This window comes from Macrosteles quadrilineatus, unplaced genomic scaffold (assembly GCF_028750875.1).
Source record: "Macrosteles quadrilineatus isolate MER2022 unplaced genomic scaffold, UCM_ALF_1.0 Scaffold_2__2_contigs__length_208266976, whole genome shotgun sequence".
Taxonomy (NCBI): Eukaryota; Metazoa; Arthropoda; class Insecta; order Hemiptera; family Cicadellidae; genus Macrosteles; species Macrosteles quadrilineatus.
Genome location: NW_026542595.1, coordinates 168249988 through 168276144, shown reverse-complemented (window position 1 = coordinate 168276144; position 26157 = coordinate 168249988). Strand labels below are relative to the sequence as shown.

Here is a 26157-nt window from a genome sequence, read left to right as displayed (position 1 = left end):
TTTTTATCTTAATAAACAATGCTGTATGTAGTATGCTTCAACCAATAACATTGGTGTTTAGGTATAAAATCTAAGATGGCCGTCGGTCCTGCTGACCCTCAAGGGTAAAAAATGTGTCTTGTTAAGTGATGAAAAAATCACAGGGGTTTTGTCTGCCTTAGAGGGCAAGACTGTTAGTAAAGTAGCCAGAAGACGGTAATTAAAAAGAAACATAAATTGTTAGGAAACATATTTAATCTATAATAAAATAAAAGGAGGTGAAAATTTACAATAAATAAAAATCACAGAAGGTCTCTTTAAGAAAATGCAATCAGAGAATCAGTTTCCACTAAATGAAGAGGAGAAACGATAATTACAAAACCTGCATTAGAGACTAACAATTGTATCTATGTTTTACATATTACCAGAACATTTTTGTCTTCAACACCCTTAATTAATTTTATTGACTTATTATTTTGCAAATAACCAGTCACTCTTAAAAGCTTAACACACAACAAAACTAAAGGTGGTTCTAGCAAAGTCGAGCCTGTCGTTCACACACAGAGTAATAAATAACCAAAGCACTATAGACAGTTATTGCATATGTACTCCTAACATTTATATAAAACTGTGTATATTTATAATTATGTATATATATATTATATATATCTCCATGCTGGAGTGTACACGGCGTCAACGCCTAACAGCACTTGCATGCCGACTTAACTGACTATAATTAAATTAAAATATTACATCAGTATTATTTACAATTCGTGTCCGATACAAGATTAGGATACAAGCATTCAATAGTTTTACACGGTTTCAGTTTTTACACAAGTTTTAGATGAAGAAAGCTTTACACGACTATTTTGATTAAGTATTGTTCTTTTCAATTGTACATTTGGTTCTGGTCTGTATTTACTTTCATCTTATAACCTCTAGTTAGAACAGAGATAATTGAAATAGAACGGTTTTATGAGTAATTATTGCGAGTTTTTATTTGAATAGTTTGTCTTTTACAGTACACTAGTATTACAAAAATATGCTCCCATAAAAGAGGGTTAAACTGACTTTTTATTCATTGTTCCATGAGATTAGTTAGCTACACAATGAAAGGTGTTCCTCTACAGTTAACTCTATGTGCAACTGCGACAAATCGTTCACGATTGTCTATTATTTATTATCTTCTATCTAACACAGTTATATTTTGTGACAATAGAATCTCGAATTATAAAAAATCAGTTCAACTTCTTCCTACAACCGACACAACTATGGTCAGTTATATGAAACTAATGGTAGGAATTAAAAAAATAGTATCAATCAAAATGGTCCAGTGAAGTAATGCTTGTACGACAAGTTTTGATTTCCTCCATTTGGAAGGTTTGCATTCAGTAGAAGTAGAAATGGAAAACTTAGATTTACAGTCATGTCAAAACAGAAGAAATCAAAACTTCCTTAGTAAAACACTATTTGACTCGTTACTACAAAATTATGTGTGAGATGAAAGTAAAATTATTTTTTAGGCCAACAAATTAGAACCAAAATGTACCTGATATACACTTATATTAACCAAACAGCCATGAAATTCAATATTTACATACTTAAAGTATCTTAAAAAACACACCAAACAAAAAGCACGGATACAATATGTCAATCAAACCGGTTATTTACAAAAGGTTAACAACACAAGATTATAACGTAAATGAAGACTTGTTACTGACATTTCTTACTCTTATAAACATGAACAAGCCAAGTTTCGATTAATTCATGCAAAAATAAATAACTGGTAAAGGTATCCATTAAAACATATACACATTAAAATAACCTATTTGAGTAGTAAAGCAATATTTATTGCTACTTAAATACTAATGAAATCTCATGTAAAAAATAATATCAAATCAATTTCAACAACTTATGAAAACTAACTCAATTTTACAATCAGATACTTTAGAGACATTTCAGGTACAACACCAAATAAATAATGTAAATTTCTAGCCTGAAAAACTAAAGACAAATAAATAAATTCCTGTACTATATATTTGTAATTACTGTTTGTTTAGGTCATTTTACCAAACATCCTCCTCAACTCTATCTTAGGCATTTGATGCCTAAAGAACACTGGTTTCATTAAACGCCGACAATTGAAAACTTGTCTTAACCCTTTCAGAGCTGACGTAATATTCTACATTCGAATTTCTACAACTTTGCCTTGTCTAAACTAAAATGTATAATGCATAAAATAAAAAAAAAGGTTACCAACAATATGTTGTATGTCTTACATCCATTTTGTGTCAATTACAATAGAGCAGCAATGGTTGAGAAGAAAGAAATTTATTTTTAAAAAGAGAACTATAAGGCTGTGCGTCAGGAAACCATAGTCTAAACCAGTAACCAATAAATTAACAGTTGAGCATTCTTAAATGGTTTTTTAGGAAAGGCAAAGAGGACACATTAACCATAGCTTTGAAAGGGTTAGTAATTAATTATACAGTTACTACAACCACATTTTAAAGACCAAAATCTCCCTAATAATCTGTTTACAGCTCCATGAAATAATTTTAATTCTATTAATTGGATTAAAAAATTTACATTAAAAAATTAAGGTAAAATTTAAAGTTGCTAAAACAAAATTAAGAAAACATAACCTTAAAACACTTGCCATGCAATCAAACAGGATATTAAATATAGATTTAAATTTATGTAGCAAAATAAAATACCTGATATTTAATTTTGTGCATATCAAGTCCATTATGTTGAAGGTGTAAGTTAACAACCTTATACAAATCAATTTTAAAAAAACTAAGTAAACTAATACTTTGAAAGTTTAAGCTGAATTTTGACTAAAACAATACTTAAAAACAAACAATTACCAGAAAAACCAACAGAATTTTGACTAAAACAATAAATAAAAACATTTTGACCGCCAAATAATTAAGATTGTATATGCATTCAGGTTGGTTCCTCAATATTTATAACGGTTAAAAGATTGAATTATAAAGTGGTGCAACATAACATCCATTAAACTGTAGCCTACAGGTATAAAACAAGTTCCCAGCTCTGGCTTGTGGTCCTGGCAGTGAACATCTTAAATTCACACTGGATCTGCAAGTAAACAATAATACATCAGTTGGTTACAACGTGCTGTGACAAACTTACTGGATGTTAGAAGCAAAGAACTGTGGTACGTTACTAGTTTCATTAGTCCCAAATTGTATATAGTGTTCAATACAGTTTTAAGGAATCAAATAGCTTCCCTTTGCCAAAAGTAACAAAAGATCGTTGAGCCTATTCACATAAGTTAATTTTGATTTATAAACTGTAACAGGCACTTTGCCTGTGCACAACAAATCTGTGATTGATGGGATGGTACCAAAATTAGATGAAGACAATTGTCTAGGTAGCTGATTAGTTTTGCTAGTCTCTGAATCTAAATTTTGCAGGTTCAATTCCGAACGGGATTGATTCTGAACAAATGTCATCATTGAATAAGTAAGCATTGGTATTAATAGCTGTTCCCTTGCAGGCTTTTGAAAGGAAATTTATCAGCCTAATTAGAAAAGGTTTTGGTCTAACTAAATTACTGTAGAAGGCCAACAGAAATACAAATGGAATGGATACAAAAAATGTCTGATCTGATCCTATGACCAGGATTGGGAGGGAGTATAAGTCAGGTCTGTAAAAATTATGGGGAAACATTTTACAATGGAAAATAAAATACTGGGTGAACAAATTTGCACTTCATAACCACAAACTTTACAATCCGAATCTTACCGAGCTAGACGAAGACTTTGGCTAGAGCGTCGGCCCCGGCAGAAGCGATGTACGGTCGAGACGGGTGGAAGGCGACGTCAAGGATGGACTCGTCAAACTTCTTGCGATGAGCCGTGATCTCCTGTACACATGTCTTGTTGTCCAGATTCCAGAGTCTTATACTGCAGTCATGGCCTGAAAGTAACAAACTTGTAATCTTCCTGGATTGAAGACCACGATTCTAACAAACTTGTAGTTAATCAAAGACTGTGTTGGAAGATGTGTTGGAACAAATTAACAAAATTGCATGTTCTTTCATTTGATAGCTTTAAAGGCAAAAATGTGTCTTAACGGTGTATATGCCTTCTTCGCAAGAGTTGGGTAAAATAAGAGCTATTTAGTATTTATTTACTGTAAATGCAAAAAAAATTTCCCATGTTACCTTTTTGATAGAGAGAAGTGTTACTTGTGGTTGTTTGATTTCATCAAATAAAAAATAGGTCTAGTCTTACCGTGCCACCTACGATAATTTTATAGCTACTTCCCTATAGGACAATTGGCTAAAAAAGATGGGAAAATTGTTCTAGGCGTAGCAATACTCACTGCCAGAGAGTAGATAGAGTCCGTTGGGGTCCACGGCCAGGCTAGTGACAGCGTCCAGATGAGCCACCATGCTGTGGACCATCTTGCCTGACGTGTTGTCAAAGAACCTGATGAATCGGTCCTCGTGAGCTGTCATAGTGAGAGGCAGCGTAGGATGACACACCACCCTGTTGATCTGCCGACCCGCCACTCCCTCCTGTCACACAATACATATCATCTCAAATATATGGAAAGATTGATTTTACAAATGGAAATTGTCTGAGGCAATATCTTAACTATTGTTTTGTTTTGATAATTTTCTCTTCAGTAGTTTGTCACCTACTGTCTTCAGACTGTAACAGGAAATGTAAAAGAAACTTTTGATTTTTGTTTCTTTTCGTTTGAAACATTTTAAGAGCCTACATATTAACTTTATACTTTACCACACTAATTTTAAAAATGAATCAGCGGTACCCCAAGTATTAAAACATACCAAGCCTTTGATGTTTACTAAAAAAGGAAGAAAAACACACTTTTCATAGATAACTGATACTTGAGGCATTGTTTACTTGCAGGTTACAAGTGCTCAGTACTTTTTTTTATCCTCAAAGGAATTGAGGTGTGTTCGTTTTCAAGATCTAACTGAACAGTTCTTTAATTTCACCAAATATCCACTTTTTCTGTATTGAATATTTTCTACGATTATAATGCACGTTCATTCCCCTGCACAACAAGTGTTACAGATTAAATAAAGGCTGAGGAAGGAATAAAGTTAAACTCACTTGTGAAGTCTCGAGCCTGAGGATTGGTTTTGTCGTCTCCAAATCAAACAACACACAGTCACCGGAGTTGTACGCAGCCACCATCTTGTCTGCTTCGTCTCTGACAAAGTCCACTGACGTTGGCACTCCATCTACACAGTACCAACGTCATTTTAAAACATATTGACAAACAGAAGTGGAGCTTTAAATACAAACGTAGCTACAACATGCGTACAAACGTACAAACAAGATGTATTCGGTTGTGTTAAATCGTGTACTTTTATCATCCTAAAATGGCATAATTGAATGTGTCAATTGGAGTTTCTGTGTGAAGCTCAATAAGTCCGCAACAGAGACTTATTATTACTTACAACAAGTGTATGGAGATCAAAGTATGTAACAAACACAGGTTTTGAGTGGTAACATTTCAAAGAAGGGAGAGAAACTGGTCATCCTTTAACTTGGAAAACATTAATAACCCCTAAACTGTTTAGGGTCTTTTATTCTCTTTCATTTTATTTCCCTGGCTTTTGCATACAATTTTGTAATATTTTGTTATTTTTTTTTAATAAATAAGATTAAAAAAATAATTAGTCTTTTAACAGATAGGCTACTTTAACCGTTACCAAGATTTACAAAAAAAATCACAAGATGTGTTTCTTAATTATAATGTCTACTTTTTTTCTGAAAAGCGTCAAATATACGATTTAATATAAACAAGTTTATGGCTGAGCTAAGCAGCCTTGAGTGGTACGGAACGTAGAGGAAGATGTCAAGCGACTCGGCAATATGGCGTTTGGCCTTCAGATTCACACAGTTTGTCTCTTGGAAAACCAGTCTCATTATTTTATAGCTACACCTCATATTATTGATTACTGAAAAACAACCACTTGGTAGAAAAGTTAAAATACTTAGGTGCAGGTTTGTTAAGTGGCGGAAATAAAAAATAAAAGGCGGATGAACAAAGCTGGAGGATCAAGTAGAAGGAGCACAAGCATGAAGCACTTTCTGTAACATGGGATAGGGACCAAGGAGGGTAAAACTATATACAGGAGGCGTATAGGCCAGCCAGTTACTTATGGGTCGAAAGTTGGTGGATGTACAGGAAAGAGAATGGAGTTGAATACAAGTTGGAGAAATCAGATTTTTACTATTGAGAATAGAGTGGAGGGTTATATTAAGGGGCAGTAGAAAAACAAAATTAAGATGGTATGGATTGAGAAGAGAGGATTATTAGAAAATTGGAAATGATGGTGATTAAGGGAAAGAGACCTAGAATAAGGTAGATAAGATGGATGAGGAAAAAGGGAGTTCTTAAAAAGAGATGAGTGAAGCGGTAGATAAAGGAAGAAGAAGAAGACCAGTGTGAAGATAATTGCTGAAGATAATTCTAATCTACACCCAACCTCGGGGATAACCTGAACAAAATCAGTATACTTTAACACTGAAAAGCAGAGTAGCAGCTTTCTTAAATACTAAGTAAGTTACATAAAAAATCAATAAAAATTCCACGTTTCCTGTAACAGGTAGCAGCCCTGTCATTGTTTTATTTAAATTTTGAACATTGACAGAGTGTTACTTGAACACAGTAGATGACCTACCTTGGTCGGAAGTGTAGGAAGCGAGTAACTTAGTGTTTTGTGGGGACCACAGTTTGACAGTGCCATCAGCAGAGCAGGACAACAGCTGGGCTCTCTGGGAGTGAATGCTGAGGCCCCACACTGCATCTGTGTGGCCCAGCAGACTGCTGTGCAGCACAGTGGGCTCTGCAACACAAAAACACACTAAGTCTGTGGTACAATAGTCAGATGTAAAGAAAAAGAGCAAGTGTAATTTTCAAGTAGGTAAAATCTTTAAGTCGGATTACTGAGACTGCTCACTTTGTATTCTATCAATCACACCAAGAAAGCTTAATCAGTATAAAAAACCTTAGGGTGTTCAAATTTTCGGACGTAGGTTGGCATCTTCGTGACGTTATTGCAAATTCCGTAGAAAATCAACATTTCACTATGATAAACAGAAGGTTCTCGAAATAGTATTGGATCTAAATCCAGATTGAAGATGTTGAGAAATTCAGAATCTAAATAGATCAATCCCTACTTAAAGATCAAGAAATTCATTTAAATATGTACCGCACATCATATGTTAGGCTTCTTACCAAAAGAGTCATAGGGGTCGATGTTGGCAGGGGGGAGGTGCCAGCAATGAATCGCTGCATCGGTCGCCCCACTGAAGCACTGCTCTCCCGTCATGCTCATCGCTAGACACAGCACTGGGCCGGTGTGACTCCTGAACGTATACAGCGGCTCTACATCCAGCGATGCCGACCTACAACAATACGTGCAAGGTACAAATAAGCAACTGTTTACCTGTTGTGGATAGTATCAAGTAACAAGACATTCTAAAAGAAATCATGATTATTTTAGTGACAAGTTTACAGATTATCACCTGTTACAAAATATAACTAATAGTATTAGGGGGGACCAGTACCAGGAGTAATGGCTTAGCACATTACAAGACTTACTTCTTGGCGGGCACGGTTTTCTGCAAGTTCCACAGTTTGAGTGTGTGGTCCTCACTGGCCGTGATGAGCACTGGCTCTACAGGATGGAACGCCAATGCTCGCACTCCATCAAAATGACTCCTCAGTGTGTACTTGGCATTCCAGGTTTTGCGCAGTGACTCCTTTGTCGACTGCAGCTACAAACAATGGACTCAATAGCAAAACAAAGCTTTCATAAAATCATCGTGTTTAATCGGTCTTAAGAAAATTACAAAGTAACTTAAAAAGTAAATTTTATTTGCATCTGTGATTTTGAAAGTAATAAAATACAATCTTACTAAATCTGCAGACTTATAATCATGTACACTACTACAAAGATTGCAAACAGTTAAAAATCATTATTAAATTATTTAATTTCTTTCCGATTGATAAGGTAAACTAAGTGCTCAGTATGATTTTAGTTTTTGACTTAATAAGGTTTAGTTGCCCGCATTAGGCTTTGAAAAAAGTAGAGATGAATCTGCAATTTACAGCAAGTATTTTAACCAAGCTGGGGACACCTATCTGAAGGGTTTATTCTTTAGTATGAATATAATTACCTCAATAAAACAACACATCTAGGTTTTAAATTAAGAAAATCAGTAGGTGTCAACTAGCAGTAGCAAAGTTACAATTTGTAAGAATAAATTACTGGCAATCAATAAAAATATTGTTGAAACTGTAACAATCTTTTGGCAGATTACAATAAAATGTACCCTAAACTTCACTAGGCCTATTTGATAGTGACTACGATAGCAAAACTCACATCATAAGCAGCTTCAGCCTCATTGTTCACAGTGAGCCTAGCCAGTTCCCCAAGCCCCAACGTTCCTTCAGAGATTATTCCAATTCCCTCTTCCTCCTCTTCCCCTTGCATTCCTCTCCTCGCGTTGTCTTGACCTAAAACATCCAGTAAGTTGTCCAATAACAGCATAAACCATGTTTGAGAAGATATGGGATGTCTAAATAAACCTCAGCAGCCTGTCAAATAATCTTAAGTGTCATAGCAGTTTAATTCACATGAACAAGACAGTTGTGATTGATGTACAGGACACCCAAATAAGCAGTAAGGCTAATCAGCCTAAGATACACAACCTAAAAAAGATAGTTGTGCTGAAAAATTAATAAATTTTCAAATTTGAAGATAGAGAATGTGCAAAAAAACAAGATTTAGAAAAAATTCTATCATTTTAGCTTAGTATTACCTGGATAGACAACAGGAACATCAGAGAGAAGATTGAGTTCATTTAAAAACTCCTCTGCGTCGGCATCCACTTCATCAGGTTCCAGCTGAAACAAAGATTAGAAATATAGGCTAGTTAAAACATTGAAATTTTTGTAGTATTGAAGAGCCAATCATCATTCACTACAAAAAACCTTTAGAGTTTGAATATTTCATAGAATATGTTTAAGCTAAAACGAAATTTTATGTTAAATCAAATCAAATCAAATCAAATCAAAATTTTCTTTATTCATTATGTACACATAGAGTACAGAATGGCGTCAACAAGTACTATTATAAACTAGTAAGTACAAGTATATATAATACAATAATAAATTAAAATTATAATCACTGTAAGAAATTAAATTAACTGTTACAGACGACATATGCTTAAAAAAATTCATTAAAACTGTACAAAGGTTTAACAATAATAAATGACTTCAATTTCTTTTTAAGGACCCAAAATCAGTTATACATTTTATGTTTTCTGGTAATGAATTATAAAATTTGATGCCTGAATATGTTGGCTTCTTCTCATAAAATGTTAGCTTATGTCTATTAAAACAAAAATTATTCTTATTTCTAGTTTCATATCTGTGATTAAAACCTAGCATACAATGACTATTTTGATTTTTTTTATCCACAGAATCAGATCATAGATTAATTGGTTGTAAACTGTCATTATTCCTAAATTTGAAAAATGTTCTCTGGCTGACTCAAACCACTTAAGTTTCATTATTATTCTTATTGCTTTTTTTTTGTAATATAAGTATCATGTTTAAATTTTCATTAGAGGTGTTACCATAAACCAACAAACCAAAAGAGACATGAGAGTGCACAAAAGCAAAATAAACTGCTTTAAGGGTTTTAATATCACAAAATGGTGATAATTTTCTAAGGATGAAAATACCTGTTGACATTTTTTTACAAACTTGAGATACATGAGTGTTCCAGCTAAGAAGTCTATCAACAGTTAAACCAAGGAATTTTGTTTCCTTAACTTCATCAATAAAGGAATCATTAAGACAAACATTCTTTACCACAGACCCACTTTTCCTATTTGAAGCGGAAAAATTAATATATTTAGTTTTTTGTTTATTTAATAAAAGGTTTAAATCAGCTAAATGTTGTTGGATTGCATTAAGTTTTATAAAAGAAGATATTTCTATATCATTTGCATGGTATCCGGATAGTTTTATATTTACATCATCTGCATATAAAGTGATTTTACTTTGATCACTGAAATTAGCTAAACTATTGATGTAACATAAAAAGAATAAAGGTCCCAATATAGATCCTTGTGGTACACCATATTTCAACGGACTGTTACTGGAACGGCAAGATATAAGTTGATTATATTTGTTTACGTATTTCAGTTCAACAAAAGTAGTTTGATTACATAAATAAGATTTGATCCAATCATAAGCTTTATTTTTTATTCAAAAATTTGAAAGAATACTTAATAATTTGGTATGACAAACACTATCAAATGCCTTGCTGAGGTCGATGAAAATTCCTACGGTTTGCTCGCCTTTATCTATAGAATCAATGACTGATTCTATAAAATCTGTGCTTGTACTTATGACTGATTTGTTTTGTCTAAAGCCATGTTGCTCATTGGAAATAATCTCGTGAGACTCCAAGTATTTTGTCAATTGCTGTGCAACGACTCTCTCATACAATTTGGAAAAGGATGACAGTAAAGATAGCGGCCTGTAGTTAGAAGCAATTTGTGCATCACCTGATTTAAAAAGTGGAGTGATTTTTGAGACTTTTAGTTTAATAGGAAAAATGCCAGAAATGAAAGACGAGTTAATTACATGTGTTAATGGTTTCTTTAGAAAAACAGAGGCAAGTTTTATGATAGGCATAGGTATGTCGTCATATCCAGCAGAATATTTATTGTCAAATGATCTTAGTACACTCTCAAAGTCCTCTTCAGTAATAGCTTCAAAAATACCAAGTTTGCTGTTAACTTTTTTGGTTTGTTGTAAGCCATTTGCAGATGACAATTGATTTGCATTAGGTACTATTTGAGATTCCACCAAAGTGGTATAATATTCATTAAATATAGAGGCAACATATTCAGGTTTATCAAATAACAATCCGTCATGTCTTAACTTGATATTATCATACTTTGTTTTCTCTTTCATTTTAGTTTCATTGCCAATAATATTCCAAGTTGCTTTACAGATATTGCTTGAATTGCAAATAAGATTACTATAAAAATCTTTCTTAGTCTTAATAACCTGATCAGTGAAATCTTTTTTTCTTTCCTTTATTAAACTTTTTAATTTAACATCAGATTTATCTTGTCTAAATTGATTGGTCAAACTAATCAGTTCCTCTTTAGCCTTAAACATATCAGATGTAAACCACTTATTAGTCTTATTATATACTCTACATTTTGTTTTAGGAAAACAACTATCAAAATAATAAAAGAAAATGTCAAAAAAAGTGTTAAATTTGGATTCAACTGTAGCATTATACACATCATCCCAACTTTCTGTTGATAGCATACTAAGGAAATTTTTTTTATTGTCATCATTGTATTTTCTTTTGAAATGTGTTATATAACTATTTTTTGTTACATCAGCCCCTGGCCAATAAATTTCAAGAACTTGTGCATCGTGATCAGAGAGAGCGGTTATCAGCCCATACACCTTTAATTTATTCTGAGGGATGTTAGTAATTATGTTGTCAATTGCAGTTGCAGTAGTGTCACATATCCTAGTGGGAAAATCAACCATGTATCTAAAACCATGGCTTCTTAATAAATTAGTAAATTCCCTAGTTACATTGTTGTTATCTAAAATATTTATGTTAAAATCTCCTGCCATTATAATATAATCACATTTTTTATTAATACTTAAAATTAAAATATTCAATCTTTTTATAAAGTCAAAAACATCAGAACCAGGAGACCGATAGATCCCTATCTATCTATATATTAATAGGCAAGCATGTTTCTTTAAAACCTTTTTTCTCAGCTCGTGTGCATCGCAGGGAACATCTACGCATACTGTTGGAAAGATATTTTACTGTAGATGTGCAGAATGCCTTTAAAAATTAAAATAGGCTAACAAATAAGCACAAAAAATGAATTTGAAAACTTCAAAAAATTAACATGGACCATATGGGTTGCCATGATGGTGACGAAATAACAACAAAATGTAAACAGAAAATCAAAACAAAGGGAAGAAATTCCAATCACATGTTTTATTTACAGTGTGGGGAGAAAATAGAGAAGTCTGTACATTAATATTTTTTGGTCGAGTTTCGACCACAGGACGACCACTAGTAACAATAAATGTGAATGAATTAAAGGTAAATTTAGCTGTACAGAACTCAAATATCTTGTCTTCACATAAATCACTGACAAAGGAATTTGTAACAAACTGTGAGCTTTGAATATGATTCTTAGACATAATCATAACTCCTCCCCTAGCATAGGATTTCCTACAATAAGAGGCATTTACTTTGAACCCATCAATCTTAAAGCTAGTTATTTCATGGTCTTTAATATTATGCTCAGAGAGCACAATAATACTAGGATTAACTTCAGACAATGTGACTTCCAACGGTTCAACTCTGTTTATAACATTTTGTATATTTTGATGAAAAATCTTTACTACATTGTGGTCAACTTTATCCAGATTATTGATAGAATTTTTTGGGGGGCCAAAACGCTTAAAACTATTTAGATTATTGTTTAAATTATTACAAGTTTTTCCCAAAGTAAGATTAGGCAAATTAACAGATTCATTACCGGTACCTTTGTCGCCTTTATCAGATTCTAGATAAGAATACTGCCCATTATCAAACACATCAGTCATGTTAGGTATTACTTTGTAACTAATGGGGGGAACGTGGTCAAATTTCCTAAAAAAGGTATGGCATTTGGTCTGTTAATCTTATACATTTCTATTTTAGTAGTTATATAATTAAGTTGATCAGAATTAGGGGTTGCAAACCCTCTGAATGGAGATTTTAAATCTGGAGAGTGGGGAGGACTGACAGAGTGTGGAGGGCTAGGGGTGGTTGACATTTCAGGGGTAGTGACAGGGCTGAGGGTGATATTACCATCACCTCCACTTTCACTCTCACTTGGCTGGCTCACATCACTCACTACACTTTGGCACCGGCTGGAACCATGGGGAGATGCGGGCAGGTGGTTGCCGAAACAGGGTGTGGTGGAGGTGTTGGCGCCAGTCAGCTCCAGCGGTGTAAGGGTGGCTGCAGCTGGTGGGATCAGCTCTCTCAGGGTGTGCACAAACTCGCTGTGACTAAGTCCTCTCCAAAGCCTCCGCCCGGCTTTTTGGTCATAGGAGACGATGATCACACGTGCGCCAGTCTGCCGTTGGAAGTTAATAACATTTTGAATAAAGTGTTGTGGCTTTATTAGATCTCTGACGCATCCCATTGCTGAGCAGATGAGAGTTGAAAGCTTCTTAGTCTTGAAGTCTGTTATAAGCTGGTTAAAAGCTTCGTTGTAGTCTGAATTAGTCGGTTTCCCCCAATAGTGATCCTTGGTGACCAGGCTGTAGATGGTAGTCCATTATCCACTTCTTGGCAGGCGAGTCTGCTATATTTAAGGTCTGAAGTATTAGGTCGGCCATATATTTCTCGGAAAGCCACGGCTACACCAGCCGACATATGTCTATGATGTTGAAAGTCAGACGAGATAGTGTGGGCCAGAGCGACCGATGAATCATGGTGATATTGTTCGAAAACATCCCTCATGTTAGCTTCTAAAACAAATATCCCATCTCCTGAAGGAGACGTCGGTACTGCCATAGCTGTGACATCATGGCTGGTGGAAGAAACATCAATTTGAGGAAGTGCATTAAAGTGGCATTTTAAGAATGAACTTTTCATTAGCTTGTCACATAAATATCTTTTCCCCGACAATGCCAAGTGAACCCCATCGTGTGAGAAAAACCGTTCAGGTAGAAGACTTATATCATGAAATTCACAGGATTTTATTCGACCTGCCAAGTCATTTAAAAACAAGTTTAAATAAAATATGTTGGAGTTGATTGGGTGGTTTAGTGGCAAATCTTTTCTGAAAGGTATACTTAACAGTAGTATTGCATTGCATTTGATTTGGAGCAATACAGACTCTAGGCCTCCAAAAATTTCTTCCAGATCAGAATCGTAGGCGTTGTTGGCACCAATAAATAAAACCAAAGTGGTAAAATCCCTTGTATTTAGAATATCTCTCTTCAGGTGTGAAAATTTAGCGTTTGGTTTTGTTACGCCCGAAATGTGCATTCTCCCACCACTCTCTGCTTGAAGGATGTTGGCCAAACCACGGGCATGACTATCGCCAATAATAGACAGAGCTGGTTTGCGACCAGTGTTTGTACTTTGGTGAGTGTTGGTTTTGACTTTTTGGCCTTCATATAACTTATTAATTTTACTCTCTCTTTTATTACTAGTGCTGAGAGTTTTTTCCTCCTTGTGAGAAGCTGTAGTAAGGTCATTGTCCGATGGTTCATAATTCTTTAGCACACTGAAACGATTCTTGCTGTAAAAATGTTTAGTTTCCCTTACTTGCATTTTCTGAATATTTGATCCTGGCCTATTGACTGTAATCCAATTTCCATTCCTGGAAGGCACAGGTTTTTGTGTGATTTGAGAGCTGGTCATCTGGTTGATTGAAGTATTTCCAAAACATTGAGTAGACTTGTTACAGAGTATTTTGTGAGCTAATGGCTTGGTGATAAGCTCCAGCAGTGTTTGTTTTGATATTAGCATGTTGTTAATTATATAAGCCATGCAGGATCTTTTCAACATGAGGTCACTGTCGAGAATTTTTGATTCTTGGATATAATTGATATCAATGTTCTTATTGTTAACAATGTCATTGATCACCATATCTGTCACACTTATCATGTAGATCCCACAGTCATAACTGTTTGTTTGTTGCGGGCCTTTAATGTTAGTGAAACATGGCTTGTCCCATTTCATATAGTTTGTTAGCTTACTAACAATCAGTTCTGCATGAGTGGTATTAAAACCATCCATTGAATCGTAATGATAAAAATGATGGTCATGTTTAGAATAAAAAAGGACACTCCAATGAGATCCTCCAGCTTGATCTAGGATTGTTGAATCATTGACAGGTATAATCATAACTTGTTTCCTATCGAGGTTTAGTGGCTCAACAAAGTGTTCAAAATCCTCAATACATTTTATTGCATGACTAATTACAGGATTGATAGCAATTGCCAAAAGCTCTGAAAGTATACAGGAATTCAATAGCTCAAAATACGGTTGAATAGTGCCATCAGTCAGCCATTTTTTTCCCAGCAATTCATCCGTTCGTGTTACCGACAAACTACTAATTTCAGTTTGCGTTTCAGTATTTTTTTTCGTAGGAATATATGTATCATCTGTTTGAGTTTCCTGTGACTGGGAGATTGCTACTTTATTTTTAGCTGACATGGGTTTTATTGGACCAGTTGGTGATTTTTCAGGGGTTGATTTAAGTTTATTTTTGTACTGACACTTTTCAATAATTGATGCTTTTGTTTTAGCCCTAGTCCGTATTCCATCTGGAATACAACCCTGTGTATTTTTACTTACATCAGCATGCTTGACATTAGGGCTAATTTTAAAGTTATTTCCAGTTTTGGATTTAGATTCCATTTCCTGATTTTTTTTTTTTAATTAAATTAAATATGTAATATATTAAATATTTAAGTAGCAAACATTTAAAGCTATGTTTGTAAACAAACAGTCCAGACTTACAATGACAGTTGGGGTTTGGGTTATTGCTATCAGCTAGTTGGCCTTTGACCGGTCTGAGCAGGTAGACAGATAACGGCCCCGATCAGGAAAACCAAGTACTGTTATCAGTATAGATTACTTATCCAAAAGAAGTGTCCTTTGATGGTGAATATACTTATCATAAAACTTTCACTACACTCTCACTAGAGATAACATTTGGAACTTAAACTGTAAGTATTTATTGTTAAATTTATCTTTCAAGGCACAGCAAATTAAGGAGTACTTTAACTATCCGCCATCTTGATGACGTCCTCAAAATGAATGAACTAATGAATGTTAGAATCTAATCAAGTGATGGTTTTCATTCGGCCAAGCCATGACTAGAATTGACTGTTAGACAGAGATTCTGGCTATTTCAAATACTTACCTACAACATACTGGCAACATTTAAATATTTTAGATCATAATCTAAACATATTTTCTTTCTTATACATTTGTCTTAATATTTATTTGCATCTTCTCAGAAAAATTTCAAATACATGTTTGTGATTATTTTTATACAATATCTTTGTGATTAATAATTTCTGGAATGCTTAAATTATTTTCCTTAAGGTTGGTTGCTATTCTGTTAAACATTTAGAAGAATAGGCCTAACTATTCGTACATACATGTAATACCGGGTATTGCTGAGAATACAGAAATATAAATACAACATAGAATAGCATAAAATTACAACCAAATAAGAGTGGTAATGTTGTATAATGATTTTACAAAATTCCCAACTTTCTCCAAAAACTACATAGAAGAACGATTAAACATCAGCGATTTATTCAAAATGATGTTTAAAAAACTTAATTTGTCTAAGAAGAATCACCTTTGGTCTCTGTTTTCGCTTGGTAGTCCTCATCTCCTCTTGTTCTTCAATATCCTGTGAGTCGTCAAGTTCGTCACAGATGTCATCATCTTCGTCCATCTCCACATCGGCTTGGGAGAGGAACTCGAAGTTTGCCATCACCGCGGCCTCCGTCTCCAAGATCATAGCTTCAGCCAGAGCACTACCTGACTGCACCTGCAAGCATGACAACCTAGACCTAATCTTAAACTTGGTGTAAAATGAACACTGTAACTATAAATGCTTCCCTTAAAAAAGTACAACTTTGTATCTGATGTATTTATTCTAAGAAAATGAAATTGAGTTTCAGTAATTATCACTAGAAAATCAAGCTGGGAACCCCAGACTGCAAGGCATCAATGTTTAAAGAATGCTAAACAAGAAAAGTCCAGTTTTGTGCATTGACTGGAATTGACGTAACATCATAAGGAGATGAGATGTTTGTATTGCTCCAAAATGAAGGGTGAGGGTGAGTAAAAAACATTACCAACTAAAAGGAACAATATTACACTATTTAATTAATAAGCTCTTCGAGTGCTGTGTATCAAGACAAAACCAGCCACCAACTAACAGCTCAGGTGCTTATGGTGCCAACAAGCACTGAAAACCTCAGTAAGTTTGTGGCTGAAATCAAAGTGTATTTAATTGAAAACTATATATAAAATTAAACTCAATGGAGTAATTCTATAATTGAGGTTGAACATATAGGAAGAGCCCGCTTGAGATCCTCCTTACTCAGTGCATATTTTATATAGGCCTTTAATAATAAATGTTGATGATATTAAACCAATGTTTCTGAAAAATCACCTTTTTTGCAGGTGTCCGCCTTCCCTCATTCTCTATACTCCGTTTGGAATTGAACGGCTCCCGAACTCTATCACTAACTGACTCTTCATTGTTATTTAGACCCAGAAGTGAGCGTACTCGATTTGAACGTACGTCTATTATAGTATCCGTATAGCCTATCTCTTGCAGGTATCTGAAACAAATTAAACCATTCAACAACAAAATAATGGGGGAAGGATGTAGTTAATTAAAGATTTTACAAGTTTTTAAATGTTGAAAAAACATAGCATTATTGAAATAGCCAACTGATTTCTGAATATTTAAGTGGTTTAAATATTTCTGAAATACTTAAGAATATTTGTGTGAGTACCAAAATACACAAAATGTTGTCCTGTGAAAGACCAAGTTACTAAATCTGTATGAATTGAGCAGGTAAAGTCAAACTCACTGTCTGAGCAGTTGGCGGCCCTGCTTCCAAGTAATGTTGCTGACGGACGTGAATGGAGCCTCGACGTCCACCTGAACCTCAGGTTCATCTATTGGAGGCTTCATGTCTCCTTGGTTGAGCTCCGTGCCGTACTTGAGCTTGTGGTACTTGGCTCTAACATAAGCAATTGAAACACATTAACAAAAATTATGTCAGGAATTACAAACCAAACTAAAGTGTTTTCAAAACCTAGTTAAGTAAGCATGTTGGTTTCATTACTAAGGAGGTATTTAAATATTGTCCCTCCAAATGGAAAACCCTTCCATGGTAGGTAGGCTAATATGGAAAACACATTTTGCTTAGTTTAATTTTGCTGATAATTACCCTTCCCCATAGGCAATTCTAGGTATTTGTGGTAATTTGTCATAATCATTACGCCAGCTTATGTCTAAGATTATTATTACTCCAGAAGATATCTTTATTACACGCTCTGTCTATTTAGAGACGGACTGAGATTGTCAGAATGTTCTCTGTTGTGCAAGTTAAGTTAACAATTAGGCTACCAGTAGGCCTTTCAATGCATAAGAAAATCCAAAGGATTTTTTAGACTTATATGGTTTAGAAAGCTCAATTCAGCTAAAACTCAATTTTATGAGGACTTGTTCATGTTTTTATTAGTCAAAAGTAGTGATGAGGACAAATAGTGGTCTTCATTGGAGTGTCATATTTTATATTATGTTTGTCCTTAACTGATTTTACTGCAAAACCAGTAACCAACCAACAAGCCCACAACAGATTAAAGGCAGTCAATGAAATTTACACGGTAAAAAAAAAAATAAAATAAAAGTTTCCATCCATTTGAATTTAAAAAGTTGTTTTTTGTATAAAATTTTGTATAAACAACTGTGAATTAAGATAGCCTTGAACTGTTAATAGGAATGTAGGAAATGTGAGGCCTGTAATTAATTCATTTGAGCACATCAGCCGTTTGACAGACCATCAAATTATCTTTCACATTAGTTACAAAACAGAAACTTTTACATTTATCTCAATTTTACTACAACCCCCATTATAAACATGATTCAGTTAATAGGCTTGTAACTTTCTGCATAAAATCACATTATGAAAAATTCAATATTTAGAAGGATGTAAATATTTGTATTTATTTCTTCCTGAATGGGAATCAGGAAAATTAAATACAACAGTTAAGAAAATGTATAAGAACCAACCAGTAGTTATTGACTAACCATATTCAGAATATATTTTTAAAAGAAAAATAATTGCAAGTCAAGGATAAATTAACCTCTTGAGGTAGAATTTTTTTTTCATTTAGCAGACTGGAAAAAACAAAGGAAAATAACCAAGCATTTTAAATCTAAGCCTAAAACATGCCCACCAACTTACCTTTCTTGTTTCAAGGCATATTCTAACATCTTAATTCGTCGGACTAGATCATTTTTTAAATTTTCTTGGCCTTTTCTTTCACCTTGCAGAAATGCTATTCTCGCCTGCAAAAAGCCCAAAATTATCATCTATGGTCTGTACTTATCTTTAATCTCCAAATGAATTTTATTCAAGGCTAACACAAATCCCTTCAGTTAACACCAAACTGCAATTTTTTATACAACTAAAGTGGATTTACTTAGTGACTGTAATAACACTTGAGTTAAAGCTTAGAACTCCTATATAGAAAGTTATTTTACAATCAAATATTTTAGTTGGGGATTGAGTTTTTTTTATCTTATTTAGCCTTTATTATATTAAATAGCCTACCTATACCCTAGTCAAGCAGGGCTGGCAAGAGGGTGGGGCAGGGGGAGCTGGAGCCCTGGGCTCTGAAGGGGGCCCGGCCCATCAAAAGTAAAATCTTTTCTGTAGGCTACATATAATCTGCTTAAGTCAAAAATTTGAGTATGGTTTTCCAGTTCACTAATTACCTAGTTTTTTGACTTAATTGATAAATTCAATTTTTGACTTGAATAAGTTGCGACTGTGAGCACGAGAATTAATAAAACTAGGCCTATCAAGCATCGTTTTGTTATGTTGCTCTCAAGATCAACTAGATATTGTTATAAAAAAAAAATGGCACGGAGGCGGCTGGACACTAAATCAGGAAAATAAGGGGCCCGGGAGCGCTCAGCCCCTGAGGCCCGTGACAGCTCTTGCCACAAGTCAAGTGATCACAAGTGTTTAAATTTGTCATAGGCCTAAGTGTTACTGAAGGCTAATGAAAATAAATATTTTAAAGGTAAGTTAGGCCTAAATATGACAAAGATAAAATGTACAAAATGTTAAATGTATGTAAATAGGTACAAAAATCTTTAAATTATAAAATTAATAAAATGTTCATGCAAATTTAGAAGTAGGACTAAACATATAAAATATTAGCATGCGGGTAACACTCTTGACATTAATTAACAGTTTTAACTTACCGTAACTTAGCCTATTTCTGTTAAATTCATTTATTTTCTTTAAATTTGTTTTGCTAATGTTGTAAATTAGAAGTTGTTTAAATGAGTATCGGTTGTGTTACCTATTATTTTCATTAATAATTAAACATTGAAATATTTTTCTGTGGTAACTTAACACTCATAACATTTTTTTGTTGATAAAAACAAGGAAAATTGTGTAAACTTGTTGAAAATTTAAAAAAATTTATCCTGCAAACATTGTGTCAAAACATAGAAAAATCAAACGGGAAATCGGCTGAGACAATGAAAAAATATAGCCTATAGGTAGTTTTTTTGTTCAAATGTATAAAAAGTCAATAATATGACAGGTATCAATTCACCCTCTTACACCAATACACTTAGAAAAGCCCAGCTGCTGTTAGTTTGCAGTGACGGCAACAAATAACTTAAAACTTAAGCAGTCACTATATTTGTTATATTTTACGTAAGCCTATGGTAAGTTTTTGTAGCTATCAAGTTAAAGCTATAAGTTTTACCTACCACACATTGTTTAACCTATGGTATACTAAAGTAACTTTTTGTGCATGGATATTGTCTAGGTTTATAATACATACAAGTACCGTACAGTAGGCCTACACGAACAAAAGAATTGAACAACAAGGCCTAATTAACCCTCCAAGTGTCTCTAGTTTTGGTCTTAATGTTCGCCCATTTATTGCGCAATCGCAGGGTTTTATTAAAATGTATCTTAGAAACTTAAAAACAATGTTAAGTATACTGTTTTATATATCATTTTGTTTGGAAAATTATGGGCTTCAATGTAACATGTAAAACATGAAAAAAAATTTTCAACAATTTTTGTGGGGTTAACATTTCTCAAAAATTATAAAATAAATGAAAAAAATATGTTCTTGTTTGTTGTTCTTGTTCATTGGTTGTTATTTAAAGTTCTGCTTTGTGTAGGCCTACGTCTATTTTGATACTGCTCAAATTGTAGGCTATTTACTTACTGCATGTCATTGTAAAAATTTTTGAAATTTTTGAGAAAACTACAAGTCACACCCCCATAACCATATAGGTACTTAAAATGTTCGTCATGATGAGAAACTGTGCGCATAACTATCCATTATTTCTTACATTTATTTATTTATTTTATTTTACCTTCCAACGGTCAAGAACCAATTTACGTTGTATAGATGACTTAATCTAACTTAAACATATACATACAAAAGTAAGTCATCTATACATCGTAAATTGGTTCTTGACCGTTGGAAGGTAAAATAAAATAAATAAATAAATGAAAGAAATAATGGATAGTTTTGCGCACAGTTTCTCATCATGACGAACATTTTAAGTAGGCCTATATGGTTATGGGGGTGTGACTTGTAGTTTTCTCAAAAGTTCATGGGTACTTTTGGCTTTATATATAGCCTAGATGAGATATTAAACAATAAAATTGGTAGTCCTCAAAAAAATCATAAGAGATTTAAAAACCCTATTTTTTCCTTAGAAAAGGTCAAAAAAGTAGGGCATAGCCCTAAATTAAAAAAAAAAAATTCTTTTAAGTTACAACAGTTTTTTTAAACATTTTTATAAGACTGAATGAACCTAAAAATGTAGCCTATGCATGATAATTGTTTAAAGGATTTTTAAAAAACCACTAATTTTAGTAGCGACTCCCCCCTTAGTAGACTTTTAGATAACTTAGCCTATATGATTGCCGAATCAAATGTAGCCTATAGAGTGAGAAACGTATTTGGGTTTCTGCACCAAACTAAGTTAAATGTTAGGAAAACTATTAGTGATGTGACGAGTTGAGTTGGCGAGTCGAGTTGACTCGAGTCAAGACCCGACTTGAGTCAAGACCCGACTCGAGTCATCTAATTCACAACTCGAGTTGGTACGAACTCGTACGGAGATTGCTGAAAACATCACTAAAAACTATAGCCCTTATAAATAAATGGTAGGCTATCAGCAAACTAACACAAACTTTATCCCATTAGCTTGTCAACAACTTTTAACATGGGGTAAGCCTGGTTTACACGGGTAGATTTGTGGGTAGAGTAGAGTTTATAGTAGAGCTACTTCTTGTCCACTCTACCGATTTTAAGCAAGCGACTGTTCACACATAGTAGAGTGTTGATGATAGTTTGTGAACTGTTTGTTCCACCTCCATTCCCAAAATGAGTGTTAAACCAGTTACAAGACAGTGTCACTCTACCAGAAACTCTACTTTACTGCCGCGGATCACATTTACACAAGTATAGTGTGCAGGAGAGTGACAATTTTGTTAGTGGTGGGGGAAGTAGAGTAGAGCAACTATGCCACATGTTGCTAGTAACTCTACTCTCCCACTTCTATCTACTATACTAGCTACTAGGCGCTAGTGGGTGTTTACACGGGTAGAGTTACTCTACTAGAAACTCTACTCTATACCCACAACTCTACCCGTGTAAACCAGGCTTAAGTGATGAGAGTAAGTTAACTTACTTAGGCCTACCTCATTCAATAATTTAAGTAACTTAGGCCTACAACTTTTTGAAACCGCAATTTTTACAAAATGGGGGGTTACAATAATGTAGGCCTATCATTATTGCAATCATTGTAGGCTAATGATGGTGTTTCCGTATGAAATAAATAAATAAATCTATTATGTTTAGAATTATAACGGGCCATAGACTAATTTTAATCAGAACACGTTTTTTAGATATTAAGTTAATTTTAATTTTGTTGTTTTTAAAACCATTTCTAGGCCTGAATCCACAGACAATCAATTTACCTGGGCATTGTCATCAAATTAGAATCTTTCATGTCTAGCCTAGGCTAACAATATTAAGTAGGGTAAGCAGTAGAAAAGTAAGTTATTCGGAGGAATAAATTTACGAGCGTTTTAACTTATTTATTTCCAAATAAGTTAGGCTACCCTTATTCATTAAAACTAGGCCATAAGTTATCTTAAGTTAGCCTACATGCGGTCCATTTAAGACCTACATGCAACTTAGACTGTGTAGCCAAACTTAAGCCCACAGAAATCTTTGGATTTTTCGTAGACTTCCGTATCTGTTGGAACAAACAACCAAAAAACATCCATTACAGTATTCGATTGTTTGATTCGATATAAGTTATCGTTTGGTTAGTTAGGCCTAGGTTAGATTAACCTTACTTAACTAACCAAACGATAGCCTATATCAACCTACCAAATCGATATAAGTTAGGCCTATCAATCGATATTTTGAATCGGTTGTTTGTGCCAAAGTCTAGCCTTAATAAGTCTTCTTAGATACGGAAGTCTAGCCTTAATAAGTCTTCTTAGATACGGAAGTCTACCCTGGATTTTTTTCTAGCCCGTCGCAGAAGGTTTAAAAACGTTCTGCTATGGGGCCTGGAGCTAAGCAACTTATTAAAGCCCTAAGTTGTAAAAAGTCTATCCAATGCTTTGCCTACGTAATAAATGGATCACAAGTCAAAACTGACTTAATTAGGCATAAGCTAGCCTAGGCCTTTGGCTAGGTTACCGTAGGCCTACTTACTTAGGTACTTAATTTACCTAATAAGTTATTAGGGCCTATAACTTTTAAGAAAGGATCTCAAAAACTGATCCTGGCTCCTCCAGGACCATAACTCTTCCTCATCCCTAGCACTTGTTTAAAGGTCTAAAATATGCCTATGCTAGGCCTAGGCCCTATCCTAAAATTATTTTTTCAATTATTTGGTCCTTATGTAAATAATGAGTTTGAAATAAACACCTAACTTAATCATTACATATTTTATTAAATTAAATCTTAAAACTATGCCAGAAGTTACTCCAGCTACGAGCATACCTGTAATTCTGCTCGATCGACTTCCCATTGAGACCTCTCCATCTCGAACCGTGCCCATTCATGTTGTATAAAATGCAATATTCCAGGAATGGAATACTGGATACGTTGGTTTTCGTCATTTGGTTTATTAGTAGAGTTAATACCACTAGTAGATGATCCTAATTGTCCGTTGTGGTTTTGTGAAGGTGAGCTCTCTTCCATTGTAGGAATACCGCACTTGTCATAAGCTGGTATCTTCATGACATGGCCGCCATTATAGCTAATCTCGGATCTTTAGAAACTAAGTGAAACTGGTAAACCACATAACACCGACACTATTTTATATAATTCTTGATATTTAATTCAACGCACCGCACAAGCGAATCACAGTTCAATAAGTTTAAAGTTCACGTCAATAATAAAGCAACAAAATAATTATTATCAGACGTCAAAATTGCTACCGTACGTCTTCCCCGAGAAGGAAGTAAAATTTCAGTTCATTTCGGTCGGTTTCGGAACAAACAGCTGGGGTTGGGAGTGAAAAATGGACAAGCAGAAATTGTATATTAATTTTATGAATAACCAACATCAGAAAACTAAAAAATTATCTATACCTATTAGTATACTGTAAATAAATGCTGTCCATTATATTATATTACAATTCCGGATCGTAGCTTTTTGCATAACAATGAGAGCATACTTCATGCTTGATAATACTAACTTGTTTTGTTTCCTTCATTACCGACGAGATCGAATAAATTTGGTATAAAACCAATTGTTTTTACCTATTTTACATATTATATAAATTAATGTTAGCTTTTTAATTTAACTCATTGCAGGTCCCCTCGTGGTGGTACTAAATTAAGACATACCACGAATATACTTGAACAGAAAACAGAACACGCCACTACAAACAATGTATACAATGAAAAAAGTAATCTTCATATTATGTTATTTATTTGTCAAAAGTAATCTATATACAAAGCCAAAAGTACCCACGAACTTTTGAGAAAACTACAAGTCACACCCCTATAAACCATATACTTAAAATGTTCGTCATGACGAAAAACCTTGCGCAAAATCTATATATTAATTTAAAACTGTTTTTCTTTGTCATAGCTAAATTGAGAGAACGGCTGGGCGTAGAAACTCGGTAGAGGTGTCTAAAGAAAGGTCTTGGTCTGTAGATGAGCCATCAAAAGAGAAACGTGGTAAATTCCCTTGGGGCTCTGCCCCAGTGGCCTTTGAATTCCCATCCCATGTTATTCTTATGGAGGAAAAACTGGGTTTTTGTCCCAGCTAATTTGAGAGAACGGCTGGCCGTAGAAACTTGGTAGGGGTCTCTAAAGAAAGGTCTTGGTCTATAGATGAGCCATCAAAAGAGGAACGAGGTAAATTCCCTTGGGGCTCTGCCCCAGAAGCCTTTTTAAAGTTGCCTCTTAAAATTTGTTTACCATATGCATAATTCTACACAACTGTTTAATGAAACAGCTGTTAATATTTAAATTGTGATTTATTGAATTTTTCAAAATGAAGTACAGTATTTGCAGTGGGTTTTTCTGATTTAAAAATCGATTTTATTCTGCATCGTGTCATGTTTTGCAATATAATGTTCTATTACCAAATCAGTGGAAAATCCTATAATATCACAGTAACTCTTAAAATTATTTCTTGAGGAGTTAACTTATATCTTTGGTATCTGCCTTTTTTTGCCACTTCTTGGAGATCGTGATATTCTTTGGCGTATTGCATCTGTAGACGAAACTTGGGTTGGTGAAATTATTACAATGGAAAAAAGAGAGAAATCCTGGACAATTTGATATAGGCTAAAAATAAAACTGAATTAACAATATGCTACATTTCTTGAGCAATCATTGAAATAACCGATTTGCAAACAATGGAAACATAGAAAAAGTCATAGAACACAACCAAGTAGAAGAAAAGAAATAATTTTGTTTTTCATTTATAATCGTTATTATAACAACCTAATGCGGCTAAGAGAGGAAAAAATTTGTAGAAACACTAAAAAACAAGATAAGCTTATTGAGAAAAGATAAGATATTTACAAAAGATTTTGATTATATCTAACTGTTGTGTAGATCGTGAGTATTTGCATAATCTTCGTGAGTCGCCTGTAATGCTTCGCAATTGCTCGAATTCGAGCAACAGGTACACTAGTTATCCATTGTTTCATAATTTGCCCTTTATGGTCGTAATTGCTTTCCAAAGGGAACTTCTCATGTACCTAATGTTAAATTATTAAAATAATT

At 34.1% G+C, this 26157-nt stretch overlaps 1 protein-coding gene across 2 annotated transcripts; it reads right to left on the bottom strand.

The window, feature by feature from the left end:
- Positions 1-222: 222 nt before the first annotated feature.
- LOC128985830 (striatin-3) lies at positions 223-24377 on the bottom strand. Of its 2 annotated transcripts, none has more exons than XM_054405747.1 (14): positions 23909-24377; positions 19081-19184; positions 17698-17850; positions 17271-17442; positions 16446-16640; positions 8820-8904; positions 8381-8514; positions 7597-7772; positions 7231-7400; positions 6674-6838; positions 5094-5224; positions 4333-4528; positions 3751-3924; positions 223-3081 (listed from the first exon to the last, which is right to left on the bottom strand). In XM_054405747.1, the coding sequence occupies exons 1-13, from the start codon at positions 24146-24148 to the stop codon at positions 3755-3757; spliced, it is 2091 nt and encodes a 696-aa protein (XP_054261722.1). In that variant the 5' UTR covers positions 24149-24377; the 3' UTR covers positions 223-3081; positions 3751-3754. The 2 variants fall into 2 exon arrangements, with proteins under 2 accessions (XP_054261722.1, XP_054261723.1); XM_054405748.1 differs by having other exon boundaries at positions 7597-7766.
- Positions 24378-26157: the final 1780 nt, after the last annotated feature.